General features: G+C 36.3%; 1 protein-coding gene across 2 annotated transcripts in view; it reads right to left on the reverse strand.

Moving 5' to 3' along the window:
• ska3 (spindle and kinetochore associated complex subunit 3) overlaps window positions 1-15,752 on the reverse strand; it is a 38,551-nt gene that overhangs the window by 8,628 nt on the left and 14,171 nt on the right. For both annotated transcript variants that reach the window (XM_039744016.1, XM_039744017.1), the window contains exons 6-10: window positions 6,160-6,218; window positions 2,206-2,363; window positions 1,842-1,985; window positions 1,387-1,563; window positions 394-491 (exon numbers count right to left, since the gene is read on the reverse strand). In XM_039744016.1, the coding sequence (XP_039599950.1) occupies window positions 394-491; window positions 1,387-1,563; window positions 1,842-1,985; window positions 2,206-2,363; window positions 6,160-6,218 (636 nt within the window). The remainder of the gene's footprint in view (window positions 1-393; window positions 492-1,386; window positions 1,564-1,841; window positions 1,986-2,205; window positions 2,364-6,159; window positions 6,219-15,752) is intronic.

Raw genomic sequence — 15,752 nt, forward strand, 5'->3', positions numbered from 1 at the left:
TTGATTCAGTGTTTAATCGGCCATCTGGCTTTATGCTACTGCGTTAAACAAATCCAGATGACAAGCATTTCCAAAATGATACTACAGCTAACACAAGATCTGAAAAGGCATCTATAGTGTGAACATGCCTTTAAATAACACCTACAGCATGCAGGATAACAAATGTATTACACAACATTCAGGTTATAAGCTTTTTTTTTTTTTTGCATACTTTAGTTAAAACGTTAAATCAAATTAATTCAGATAATTACAGAAAATTAGTGTGCAGTGTTTTTTTAAGATGGTGACAACAGTTCACTGAAAGAAAACATCTCAATGCAAGATTTTTCTGCAATTTTCAGCATCCATTAAAAGTGTAGTTAATCATTAGGGTTGTTGCAATATGTTACTTGCCTGTTTTCCTTTTCTTTTTTGGACATGTCTGAAGTAAAGCTAGGCTTTGTGGGAATGACAGACAGCTTTTCATATTCCAAACCTTGGTTATGAATCCCCTTTAAAAAAATAAAAAAGTGAAGATCTTCAAGCCATATTGAAGAACAGAGAGCATCAATTAATTTTATACAACTAAGCTTTAGATCATTCATCCATTTTCTTAACCATCTTATCCAAGGCAGGGTTGCAGGGCTGGAGCTTATCCCAGCAATCTTTGGGTGCAAGGCAGTAACAACACCCGGAGACAGGGTACAAGCTGGGTGAACACAGAAATACACAATCTAGAAACCCCAATTCAACTTAAACTGCATGTCTTTAGAGAGTGGGAGGAAACCCATGTGCACATGGTGAGAACATGCAAACTCCACAGACAAAGGAGCCAGGAGTGAACCTCCGTCACTCTGCAAGGCAACAGAGCTACTGCTGCGTCACCATGTCACCAAGTTTTAGATCAACAAAGTTTAATTTAAACATTTAGTAATGGCTGCTTAACAACAAAGGAAAAAATTAAAACACCTAAAGATAGATTAATCCTTAAAATAAAGATACACTCAGAATAGAGATTATGATAAAAAAGTAAATAAGAATACACCTTAAGTATCTCTAGAAAAAGTATTAAATGTTGATTGTGCCAAACAAATCTTGGTATTTTACTCCAATTAAATTAGATTATCTTACACTTACATTTTTGCATACTAGTTATTTTACTTATATGATATGCTGCGTTCGATTTTTTTACTGTCAAAATCAATACATGGTATACAATTTTAATAAAAATACAATACGGTAGTTTCTGTGATACCTTTGCTAAATTAATTCAGAAGACCAACTAAATGCTGATCATTCTTAACCATTAACTTTTTACCACTAATGTATTATGTTGTACTTCTGCTAACTATAATCAGAACTATGGTATTCTATTCAATGAATAATACACAATATGTTATTTCTAACCATCAGTGCACATGAATGAAGAGAAAAATTTGGCCTCTCTGGGGTTTTCATCTCAAGTGCAAAAATACTACGCTTTGGAGGGCTTCTCAGTTGGATGTCTTCTACTTTTGACAACTGAGAAGTGAGGACTGGTAGGTCAGGTTCCTTTAAAATGAGATGGTTGGCTGTGTTTGTTTGCTGCAAAGACAAAGTAACAATATATTATATTAATTGATAAATAGTATCAGAAAAACCATATTAACAAAAAAAAACACCACACACACCATCCGCTAATTCAGGTTTAAGGGCCTAGCAACATCAGATACAAAGCAAGAACCTACTCTTAATAGGGTCTACAAACACCCAACTAATTTAAAAATCACCAATCAGGTTTACACATACAAAAACAAACAAAAAAAGTACTGTAGACAGCAAATACATCATTTTGTAATCAAAAAACTAGAAAAAAAAATTACAAATGTATTAAAAGAAAGCACTGGAGGATCCTTGGAGCTTTCAGTACATTCATATTTCTTGGACTCTAGTACTGGTGGAGATGGCGCTCTTTGAGGTTTTTCATTCAAATTTACATTATCGGATATTTGTTCCGTTTTCTTTTCCTAAAATAAAAAATGGAAATTTTTGAAATCTTTGATAAAATATACGCACCATCACATTTGAAAGTAAAGTATGTTTCAATAAAGTATATTATTTCATATTATTCAAGTAATGAATTTGAAATTTTTATATTTCATTAAATGAGTAAGACACCAAAAATGTTGCAGAAGTGGAATAAACAAAAAAATAATAATTGACAATTCTTTTGGCATTGTGACTTACATGGATTAGTTTCTTGAAATATGGAGTTTCAAAGGCTGGGATCTCGGGAGTTGAACTGGGTTTCTTTTCAGGGCTTAATTTTTCAGGACTTTTTTGTGAAGCAATTTTAAATCCAGGAGTTTGGAAAACAGGTAGCAGAGGGGAATTACTCACATCAGCTAAAGACAGACAGAAACACAAAAGAATCAGATTTATCAAAAATCGTGTTTGTAGACCAATAATATTTCACTTTGCACCATAAGTTTAAGGGGGGGGGGAGAACATGTCTATCAAACCTGTGTAGCCAAGCTGTTTTTATTTATTTTATTTTTTTAAATAAAGGGTCTGAACTTTACAAAACTTTGATTTTAGAGTATTTCTCCAACTCTGTGTCTAATAATTGTTTGATGGCTTGAATATACAATTTACTATTCAGCTTTAGATATTATGCTCAATTAACATTATTGTACATGATGTGCGAAAAAAGATTATATTCAATAGTGTTTACAATATAGTTAAAGATTTGTCATTTTCTTGTTTCTGTATAGCCACATAAGGTATTAATATACATAAATCCCTCAGTTCTTTACAGTTTACTGCAAATTTGCCTTGAAAATTAATATATCTTGTTGCTGAATATTATTCCCCCATTCATTTTCCTAACCTGCTTTCCAGAATTGCGGGGTAGCTGGAATGTAGCTCACTATTATTCAGAATACTATTCTCATTTATACAGATCAGCATTTTTTCCCTATATATAGTTTCCATTTAGACTTATGGGTCTTTAAATAAATGGGGATCCAACAGTTTTCCCTTAGAGAGTATATTGGTTCACCTTACAATGGACCTCATCCTGGTATTGTTCCTGCCTATCGCCCATTGATTGATGGGATAGGGTCCAGCTGCCCCACAACCCTGCAGCTTTCTAAATACGGCAAAGGAATTAATTTTTCAAGATCAGAAACAGGTTTTAAAAACCTCTTTTTTTTCTAATTTTATTGATTTTATTGTAATCATTTCATACAGATAGATCAATTTTTACAAAATATAGGATTGAAAACAAATCAACTCAACCCCCACTCCTGAGAAAGAGAGCATGGCCAACAGAGTAAAACTTAAAGCTGGTCAAAATACATAAATTGAAGAGTTTCATAGGCGGATAAAAAAAAAAAAAAAAAAAGAAATGTGAAGAGAATTATTTCCTTCGGTGCTTTAAAAGCTTTTTCTAAAATATTATTGATTAGATCCTGCCAGGTTTTGAAAAAGTTCTGCACAGATCCTCTAAGTGAGAATTTAATTTTTTCCAATTTCAAATATTATACAACATCAGTTACCCACTGACTTAAAAGAGGAGAGTTAGGATTCTTCCAGTTTAGCAAGATAAGTCCACGTGCCAATAGTGTAGTAAAGGCGATCACAGTTTGTTTGTCCTTCTCCACTTTAAGCCCATCTGGGAGTCCACCAAACACAGCTGTTAATCGGTTAGGAGGGATTGTGACACCAAGGCTGTCTGAAAGGTACTTAAAAAAATTTTGTCCAGAAAGGTGTTAATTTGATGCAGGCCCAAAACATGTGATCCAGTGAGGCTGGAACTTGACTGCAGCGTTCGCAGGTTGGATCTTGACCTGGAAACATTTTGGACAGTTTTAAGTGAGACAGATGTGCTCGATATATAATTTTAAGTTGAATAATTGTATGTTTTGTGCATGTGGGGCTCAAGTGAATTCTCTGCATTGCTACCTTCCACTCCTTTTCTGATATGTTGAGCGATAGATCTTTTTCCCAATGTCCTCTTGGATCTTTGAAAGGGAGGGACTGTAAAAGAATTTTATATATTGCAGAAATGCTGTCTGAGTCCTCCAAACTGAGCAATATTTTTTCCGGCATAGACGAAGGTGCGAGATGTGGGAAATCAGGCAGGTTCTGTTTGAGAAAGTTTCTGATTTGAAGATAGTGAAAGAAATGTGTTGCTGGAAAGTTAAATTTGGAATGTACTTGTTCATAGGATGCAAAGATTTCTATATAAAGATCTCTAAGCAATTTAATCCCAAATGTTTTCCAGATATTAAAAATATGTTTGAGAGGGTGGAAAAGGTGGTTCTCATGCAGAGGTGCCACAGATAAAAGATTCTCCATCTTAAAATTCTTTCTACATTGGTTCCATATTCTGAGTGAGTAAAGCACAATTGGGTTATTAGTAAAATATTATTTTTACAAAAAGTTTGGTGATGTCACCAGAGAAGAATCTCTCCAGTCTTCTCCCTCCCCAGTTCACATTCTTACACAGAAACAGATTGTGACTCCAGGTTTTAATTGGTGTCTGAATCAGAAGCAAATGCTTACCAAGCTTTGCCAAAGAAAATTTCCCTTAGTCCTCTGTCTTGACAGAGTGACAGTTCCAATATACATCAGTATACAGTACAATAATGTTATGTATGAAGTAAAAGGTTATAGAAATACTGTATTACTATTAAGTTTGTGAAATTAACAGGAATGATTATTAGGTTCATCTACTCCCGACCGTGATTACCACATACACACGGTGATCCTAGTCTTGAGTGGGGTCAATTGCCAGTGACTCCACAATATTCCGCATAGGGATTATCTAAATGGAGACTTACTATAAATGCACACTCCATTGGTTATATGCCACTTAACCAAACTGTCTTGTTTTTATCACAATTGTTCTAATTATTGAGCGATCTCAATAGCCTTGATACCCTTCAATCACTCTAGATAAAGGAAAAAGTATACAAAATATAAAAGCAATGTGTTTTGTTGTCACTCAAAAGCATTTTTGAATTCAGCCTCTTTTTGAGACAATAAGATCTGAATTAAGAGAAGACATTTTTCCTATAATGATCTTTTTTACAAAAACATAAAATTTGGAGGTGTGGCACGGTGGTATACACATGTAAATGCATTATGTTCTAGGAGGCTGATTCTGGATATTGAATAAATTAGAAAAGTGAGGGGAGGTACTTAACATTCAATGAAAGAAAAAAAAGCAGATAAACAGTGTAAAAAGTGAAAAATTTAAGCCTGCATATAAGGCACTGAGAGCTGTCTTGTTTTAATCTCATACATTATTCTAACTAAATCATATGTCACGGCCAAAGGGTCCAATTCAGGGCGTGAAAACATTGGGCAAAGGGTTAGTAAAGGGTACTAATGCCTTCTCTCATTCATTTCCACAGAACCACAGAAGATTAAGCAATATTCCGTCCCACCTCGATGACCTCACCCTACTTCCGGCAATCTCAACATAAATTCTCAGTCTCTTCATTTATCAGTTGTCTTTTTGTTATTTTACCTCTTACAAGAATTGTTTGTCTTTTCTGACTACTTTGCCAGACAATATAAGGGGCCAATCTCCAAATTTTAATTTTTGTTTGTGCAATTATTCTACACCTACTTTAACCTTTTATCTCTTCAGCATGTTCATCCTTCTTGTTTTGATGAGCCCAACACTGCCTTTATTACACAGACTCCTGCAATCTGCCTTTCAATCGTTCTGTGAGTAGCTTTTAAAAATACAATTTTAGTTAACACTTTGCCCTAATTTGGGCAAATGTTCCTTTTTTCACTATTTTGATAACTGCTCTGTGAATCTTAAGACGTTACATCAATTTAGGACTGAAAGTTAGATAAGCTGCTGCTGCAACCGTAGGGACATTTTTTGCGCTTTATACCTGGTCTTCATTCAAAATGGTCTTTAGTGCTTTTTTAACTCTGATGTACAATACTTACCCATTTTATTGTGGCCAACCACATGAACTGACATGTATTTTGTTATGCAGTTATAATTTCTTGAATGCCGCAACACCTTTTAATTGTTCTGCAGTTTATTGGTTGTTATCTCACAAAGTAAAAATCTTATTGATCAGTAAATTGTTATACACATGTATAGCATATTTAAAAGATACATTTAAGAATGTGAAAGTCACGGTACTGTTAACAAGTGCAAACAAATACCTGATGTACCAGCCTCACAAGTTCCAGCTGCCTCTATACTTTCAAAATCTTCATTTGTCCTGTTGGAAAGTATTAAATCATGTGTTTATTAGGCAAAAAAAGAAAACAAAACATCTAGTTTATTTAACCACTTAAAACAATTGTAACTGAACAGAAATCATTAAATATACCAAAATACTTGCATATCACATTACTGTGAAAATAATTCTTTCCTGATAAATGAGACTATCACTTTTATATAAACTGAAAGCTTATATCCATCTTCACTTGAAGTCACTAAGAGGCAGGGTATCAAATCTTATTGCTGTTGGATATTTGAAAATGTATGTTTATAAAATTAAAAACTACACAAGCTTCAGATTTTCAGTGATAATTCCAGCTAGATGATCCCAGGTTACAGGTGTAGGACAATTTGTGTGTTGCCCAATTTAGTTAGGCTTTCAGTGGTGGTACTCAAAACATTCCTTGTGAAAACCAAAAGGCTTAAGAGTAAGTGTAATGCATAAAGCCAGTTGCCATGTTCCCATTTCTACTCCAGACCGTACTATCCTATAGTTGTCCATTTAGCCAACATTTGGACAACTTGCCTTCAGAGGTTTATCCGATAATAAATGCTGCTCAACAAGAATGAATTGACATGTAGACAGTCCTTCAGACACAAAAGGCACCTAAAAACAGCAAGCATAACTCTTTTCACTCCAATGGTCAAAATAATATACCTAGAAGTAAGCACAAGATCTATATCTGGAACAAACCTTGATCCAAATTACTACATGCCTGCATTAGTTCCGTCTCTTTAGAGCAGAAATGTGACCCACTCTGTTGGAAGCAGGAAGGAACTTTCTTTGGGCCTGCAACCTATAATACTCTTCATAAAAGAGATAGATGCCCTGAACTAGCTTTAAGATCCAAACTTAAACTCTTTACCAATCATTAAGCACAATATCATAAAAGTAATGAGTAGAATTACAGTATCGGCCCAAATTTGACGCGGCCCCCAATTTTTTCACGAAGATTTTAGAAAAAAAAAAATCTGAATTTAACGCAATCCATTCATTTTTCGTAAAAGAATTCAAAGAAAATAAAATTCAATCAGATAATCATTTATTTAATAGGTAATATGTCAAGTTACATTCATGTCAATAAAATTAAGTAGTAATGTAGAACAAAATTAATAGTATTCAGTAAGTTACAAGATACCTAAGTGAAAGAAAAATGAAAAAGGAAGTATTTATTCAGAATCAGAACTCTTTGTTGTCGCATCGTTATCGTCAGTATGCTCGCCCACGCTTTCAGTCTCCCACAAAATGTCATCTTCAGTCCCATTTAAATTATTGGAAATGCAGCATTTCTTGAAACCTTTAACTATCGATTCAGGTTCGATCTTCTGCCAGGCGGTCGCAACCCATTTTCCTAAAAGTGAGACTGAGGGTTTTTTTTATTTTTCCTGTAGATGTTAATGGATGATTGCCCGCTAATTACCAATTGTTTTATTCTTTTCTTAAGTTATCTTTAAACGGTTTATTAACCACCACATCCAAGACTTGCAGCTGGGATGTCATAACACCCGGTATTATTACAAGATCGGAATTCAATGTTTCAATTTTTTCCTTAACACCTGACGTGAGGTGGCCTCGAAATGCATCAAGGACTAGCATGGAGCGAGTGTTTCTCAGAAAACCTGGCCGTTTTCCCCATATCACATTCAACCAGTCCAATACCAATTCCTCTGTCATCCAAACTTTTTCTTGGACCTGAAAAATGATTCCTGGATGCAGCTTTTCTTTGGGCATTGTTTTACGTTTCAATATAACGTAAGGTCGAAGTTTTTGTCCATCAGCAGTAACAGCAAGCATAACAGTAATTCTGGACTTTTTGTAACCAGTTGACTTCAATAAGACCGATTTTTCATCTTTCTTATTTACCGTAAGGTTGGAAGGCATGTCAAAATAGACAGGTGTTTGGTCTGCATTTCCGATATTTCCAAGATTGTAGTTGTTTTTTTTGCGTAATGTTATAAACATTTTTCACTAAAGTCGCCAGGAAGTTTTTGCGCGAGAGTTGTCCGCCGTCGTAGTGATAAACCATTCTGTTTCATCATTCTTTTTACACCAACCCATGCTTGCTTTAAAGTCCATTTTAGGGATGTTTAAATTAGCAGCCTCTTTTAACGCTTTAAATTTTATAACTTCACGGAATATTGTGAATCCTTCATTTCGCTTTTCTATTACGAATTTTACCACTTGCTGCTCAACTTCTTTAAACCTTCCTATTTTGGGTCCACTAAAAGATTTTCTTGAGGAATTTGCATTCATATATTTCGTTAAATCTTTTCTCCAGAGACGGACGTTTACTTCTGGAACTCCGTATTTCCTTGAAGCTCTCATGTTGTTCGTTCTCTCTGCCTCGTTTTCAACCATAATCTTAAAATTCATATCGTAGGTTCTCCTGGTACCTTTGTCTTTTTGATGAGCCTTTTTTCTCAACTCTACTATTATAACTCGTGCTCATTTTTTATGGGCAATAAAGAACCCGTCGCTAGAGCAAACATGCAGATTACTACTATAATAGTTGTGAGAGACGTGGACTACACTTACCTGTGAATCATTGACACAATAGCCACTTGCTGGCGTACGCCGGATGCGCGCCAGAATAGAAATGCTCGAAACCAGCGATTCCACCGGAGCTAGAAACTCTCGTGCATTCTTGTGTAGTCGAACCGATCCAAACTATACCGAACGCGGCACGCTCAACCTACACGCAGATCGGTCTGAGGCATAGGCGTACTAATAAGAAGAGCTGTTACGTTGAATTGCCTTGTCCTCGAATTTAACGTGAGTCCACTTTTGAACGGAAAATATTTAGTCAAAAAATGTTGCGTTGTATTTGAGCCAATACGATACTTCAAGAACAAAACTTCAGTATAACCATTCTTGTGCCAGAAACAGTGACATTTTTTACTATGAAGTGGCAGAAAAAAAGTCTTAAATGCAAACTGGGTAAAACAACACTAAAGCATAGACAAAGGCAAAATGGTACTGCAGGCAAATCTATACTAATAAAAGGCAAAGCCCTCACTCACTCACTGACTGACTGACTCACTCACTCACTCACTCACTCATCACTAATTCTCCAACTTCACATGTAGGTAGAAAGCTGAAATTTGGCAGGCTTATTCCTTACAGCTTACTTACAAAAGTTAAGCAGGTTTCATTTCGAAATTCTACACGTAATGGTCATAAATGGTCAACAACGTCCGCCATGTTGAACTTTCTTATTTATGGCCCGATCTTCTCGAAATTTGATAGGCGGCTTCCCTGCACTAACCGAAACCAATGTACGTACTTGTTTTGGTGGTATGATGCCACTGTTGGCCGCCATATTGAACTTTTCTACAGTCTTTGTTACTTATGGGCCCATCCTCAAGAAATTTGGTACATGGGTTCCCAACACTAACTGAATCCTACTTACGTACATATATACGTCCATAGCCTGTAGCTCGCTCACCGTGTGAGGTGGCGTTGGGTCCCCCATCCCAACGCCTCCCACGTTGTTGGCTGCCTTCCTATATAAGACCGTCTGTCTCTCCGGTCTCTACATTCCCTTCCTTGCTTCGCCACAGGATTCACGTCTCCCTACTGATAACTACAGCCTTTTTGTTTAATCCACGGCTTCTCCGCTGTTTTATTGTTTATTACAATTATAGTTATTGTATAGGTATTTTAGACTTACTTTACATTGCTCAGGTACCCATTTCCTTTATCAGTCCAACCCCCATTACCATGTCTATCGAGGTGATCACCATCGATGAAAGAACTGTCACTTACCGAGTGGTTTCCATGCCCGGAGATGGCACCTACCTTTTCCATTCTCCGTTACATATTGCATGGCCATATCAGGCTCACTCTTGATATCCGGAGGAACATTGTGTCTTATGTATTGAATGACTGGGACAGGTTCAAGGTGTGGACTGATGACGGTACAGGAGATAATTATACTACACAGGAGCACTAAAAGAGTGAAATGCTTAAGCCCTTCACCTATGGTTCTGCATGCGAGTTGATGGCTGCCGCTGAATTGTTCAGTTGTTGCTTTCAAGTGTACCGAAATGGCCAAATATTTTACACCTTTTGACAACCGCCAATGCCTCTTAAACATTTTAGATTCACAGGTGACGATTTCAGTAGTGGACACTTTGATGTTTATGAATGTTTAAACTCTCAAAAGCTGGATGTGATTTTATCGATGAAACCGGTTGTGTGCTTACAACGCTTGACAGATGCTGAATGTCACTTTAATATATATATATATATATATATATATATATATATATATATATATATATATATATATATATATATATATATGTGTGTATATACCAAGGTTATTATAGTTTTGCCTTTTTATTTTAGTTTTTATTTCTATATTTTTTCTGACATTACTTGGAAATTCAGTTTAGTTTTCCTTCATCGTGTATTTTTAGTTTAAGTTTTTATTTCACAAAGACATTTCTATTTTATTTTTATATCTATTAGTTTCAGTTTTAGTAATTATGGCATGGAGCTCCTACGGAGTTTAGTTTTGTGTCACTATCAGATAGAACTGTACACTTAACTGTAAACTTAAGGTTTGGATACGAGTTTAATGTTAGTGGAAGCTTACTGCACTACATGGTTTACAATCTGGTTTTGATTTTGTCTGATAAAAACATGTATAATCAAAACTAGATAGTGAATATGAACAATTTTCTAAGTTTTAAAATATTTTCTCATGAAAATCACGGGGGCTTAGGAAGAACAGGACTCTTAGACTTGATTCAGTGTGCAGACCCCACACTAGCAGTATTGAGGGAAACAAAGAACAACAAACATGTAGTGTGAAGGTTAGGGGCAGTGAGACTTGAATAGCCCAACATAAAGGACAGTAAACCCATAATGAGCAGAGCAAAAGCAGGTAATAGGAGTACGATAGGCATAAAACGACAGAGATAGTATCTGAGAGTAAGAACAATATATACATTATCTAAACCTGTTTATCCAGAGCAGGATTGCAGGAAACCTGGAGCCTACCGCAGCAGGTTTGGATGTAAGGCAGGAAAAATCCCCGGTATGCAATGAGGTTGATGTTAAGAACAAAACGAATATGATATTTCAACTATCGACAGAGAGAGAGAGAAACATGAAAAAAGGGAGACAAATATTTTAAAATATAATTATGCTAATGGATTACTTTCACAATATCAGGTATTTTGAGTTGAGAATATGAACCAAAAAAAATAAATGAATAAATATAGAATAAATACAAAAAACCCATAGTATGTTTAGTTTTTCATCACTTGGCAGACTCTCTTCGCCTACCTACCTTTGTTTGTGTCGCTTTATTGTTAAACAATGTTTTTAAAGCAAAAATGATTGGTCAGTAACAATATGCTGATCTTATATGATGACCTAGTCAGTGTCTCAATCAGTGCCATTTTATTTTCAAAAACCAGGAGTGGTCTCCCGTACACTATCTTGTATACTTGGATATGGGGATGGATATTTGAGGTGTAAACCACAAGAAAATGATTATATTTTTATATTATGTACGTTAAGGAACCATCAACAACAAATCAAATCAAATTAATAATATATTGAACAATTATTATAAAATTAAAGTTGAATAAATCGGACTCTGCAGCTGCATGAGTAAAAAAAAAAAAGTGTTCAGGTAAAGTACCACTTCTGGGTGATGTATTTGGCCCAAATACACATTTACAATTGTAGTGTAACAACCACATGCCGAATTTCATCCATCTATCTAGTTGCCTTTTTGAGTTATTGTGTTTATATACACACAGACACACTTGCACACACATACCATTTCAAAAAAACTGTATTTTTGGACTCTGGTAGGTCTATAACGTCAAGATTCATCAAAATATCGAGGTCAAATGTTTTCATGTTTATTATACTTTCTCTATACCTCGTATATGAGAAAGTAAACACGATTTCTCCTGTGCGAAGTGGCAGGTGAATTGCTGTCGACAAAAAGCAGTCACCTGAGAAATAAACTGAAACGTTACTCACGTGATTTTTCTCTCCATATGGTAAATGTTTTGTTGACCAGCACATTCTGATTTCAGCCGTTTCAATTACATCTTGATATACAACAAGCGCAAAGAAAGGCAGCACGTAAATTGCTTTCTATTTCACATGCTTTACATACCCATATTCAGCTTGCTCTGTCACTACAAATTCTTTTTTAGTGTTAAACTTACAAAGGTTAAAGACTAACGGCAAGAATATTCATTCAAAAACGAAAACTAAAAATATTTTAGTAAATTATTATTTTATTTCAGTTAGTCTTTCTAGTTACTTTAATAGTTTTATTTAGTTTTAGTTTTTAATTTTGGTTTTGTTAATTATTTTATTTCAGTTTATGAAAACTTTTTTTAATAATAGTTTCAGTTTTGATTTTAGTTTTCGTTAACTATAATAACCTTGGTATATACCTCCTCATTCAATGTGTTTTCTTTATTTCCATGACCATTTACAGCACTCCATCACTCTCCTTCTTGGTCAAAAAGGCCTTACAGAGCCTGGAGGTGTGTTTGGGATCATTGTCCTGTTGAAAAATAAATGATCGTCCAAATAACCTGACTTCTGCACAACACAACTGCTGGTCCCAACCCCATTGATAAAGCAAGAAATTCCACTAAATAACCCTGATAAGGCACACCTGTGAAGTGAAAACCATTTCAGGTGACTACCTGTTGAAGCTCATCGAGAAAATGGCAAGAGTGTGCAAAGCAGTAATCAGAGCAAAGGGTGGCTATTTTGAAGAAACTAGAATATAAAACATGTTTTCAGTTATTTCACCTTTTTTTGTTAAGTACATAACTCCACATGTGTTCATTCATAGTTTTGATGCCTTCAGTCATGAAAATAAAGAAAACACATTGAATGAGGAGGTGTGTCCAAACTTTTGATCTGTACTATATATATATATCTATACTAGCAGAATACCCGCGCTTTGCAGCGGAGAAGTAGTGTGTTAAAGAAGTGTAAATTAAGATTGTTAATGTAATTGTTTTGTCATTGATATGAGTGTTTTTCTCATATCTCTCTCTCTATATATTATATTAATATATATATATATCTATATCTATCTATCCGCTTGGCAGCAGAGAAGTAGTGTGTTAAAGAAGGAAAGAGAAAGAAAAGGAAACATTTTGAAAATAACATAACATGATTGTCAATGTAATTGTTTTGTCACTGTTATGAGTGTCGCTGTGATATATATATATATATATATATATATATATATATATATAGCAAAATCATGTGTTAAAGAAGTTATGAAAAGAAAAGGAAACATTTTAAAAATAATGTAACATGATTGTCAAAGTAATTGTTTTGTGTATTTGGCGGCAGCGCCGAAGTTGTTTTCGGTAGCTGCATCAGAAAATGTACCACGACGTCTGACACGCCTCCTTTTTACTGTTTTCTCACAGCTTGGATTGCTGCTGTCATATTCATATCTATATACATCTATACATACATATACACATATACATATATATACATATATATACACATACATACATATATACATATATATACACATATATACATATATATACATATATATATATGTGTATATATATATATGTGTATATATATATATGTGTATATATATATATATGTGTATATATATATATATGTGTATATATATATATATATATATATATGTGTATATATATACACATATATATATATACACATATATATTGTGAACGCTGGCCCCGGCACAGACAGACGGACAACATTTTTTCACCACACACCATTTATTTATATACACTATTTACAAGTTTGTGCTCACGTGCACCCCCAGTGCCTTCTCGCACCGATTTCCCCAAAGTCCAGGCCCACAGTCTCTTGTGCCTTCCTGGCCGCCTCCAGTCCTTCCTTTCGCTCAGTCCGCTTCCTCCCGACTTCCACCAATCACTGGAGGGAGGCGGCCCCTTATATAATGCCCCCGGATGAGCCCCAGGTGTTTCCGGCATCTGCTCCTTAGCCACGCCCCAACGTGGCGGAAGTGTCGGCTGTCTTCCTGGCAGCTCTCCGGGCGCCACATAAAGTCTTCCCCCCGGCACTTCCTGGTGAGGCGGAAGTGCCGGGCTCCCGGGATAATTAGGCACTGGGGCGCCGCCTGGCAGTGGCCACGGGTCCCTACAGGGCTGGGCTTCCATGCCCTGTACCCGAGGCCCCCTGCCTAACCAGGACGGACGCCCCCACTCGGTCTGGAGGAGGCACTCACCCTCCTCTGGTCCTCCAAGGCGTCCCGGCCGGGCTCCAGCCCCAGCCGAGGACCGTCACGGGATAAACCGGCATCGGCGCCGCCTGGTGGTGACCACGGGCCCCTACAGGGTAGGGCTTCCATGCCCTCGACACGTGGCTCCCAACAGAACCAGGACGGACGCCCCCTCGCGGTCTGGAGGAGGCACAAGCCCTCCTCACGTCCTCCAAGGCGTCCCGGCCGGGCTCCAGTGTGTGTGTGTGTGTGAGAGATATAGATATATATCTATCTCTATCTCTATCTCTATCTCTATCTCTATCTCTATCTCTATCTCTATATATATATATATATATATATATATATATATATATATATATATATATATATATATATATATACACACACACACACACGTATATATATACATACACACACACACATACCTATCTACATCATATATACACATACATATACTTGTGTGCATGTTTGTATGTGTCTATACAGTATGTGTGTGTATAGCTTTGGTCACTGAGTGCAAGGGAAAAATAATAAAATATAGTCTATAAGTTATTAAACAGTAAAACATTAACGTTTTAAGAAGTACAGGTACATTGAGCACTACTGGAGTGGTTGGGTAAACTACATTTTAAAGACTGTGTAACACAACAGGTAAGTAACTAACAGCAGCTAAAATGTATATGGATCATCTCTCAGTAGTAGATCCCTTTTGAAAGCGCTACACGACGGCTGTGGTATAGAAATTACATTTTCTATGTGAACGTTCAAATTTGTGCCTCTGGTAATGTGCCTTACCGGCATTTAAAGAAAATTAGTTTTGTGTCCTCTGCAGTGTTAAGAGAGAAAGGCTTTGGTTTGGGATAAAAGGAAAAAAGGTGTAAAGAAAGGAAAGTTGCCTTTTTCTTTTATATAGTATAGAGAGATGTGTTCGCTGACGTTATGATCGCCTTTTGGGGACAGTCGCGGTGGGTCTTGTGTAGACTGGTGAGGAGGCCCCGCCATTAATCGGCTGTGATGGCACTGTCAGTCCTCCACTGTGCGTGTCTTCATAATCCGAGGTGAGGACCTCATAATCATATACATGCAAAAGAAAGTGTGAATCGCCTTAATATTATTTTGCCGTGGTGTAGAAAAGGAGTCCCGTGTTTGCACTTGTCTGGGCTATAGCGCAGGGGGAGGATGAAAAAATTAAAAGTGCTCACTTTGACTTAAGGCAGAAGCGCAGTCAGCGTCTCAAAGGCCGGCACAGCTATGCACGCGCTGCTGCTCGACTTTTGCAGGGCAGGAGACCACAG

This window comes from Polypterus senegalus, chromosome 2, assembly GCF_016835505.1.
Source record: "Polypterus senegalus isolate Bchr_013 chromosome 2, ASM1683550v1, whole genome shotgun sequence".
NCBI lineage: Eukaryota > Metazoa > Chordata > Cladistia > Polypteriformes > Polypteridae > Polypterus > Polypterus senegalus.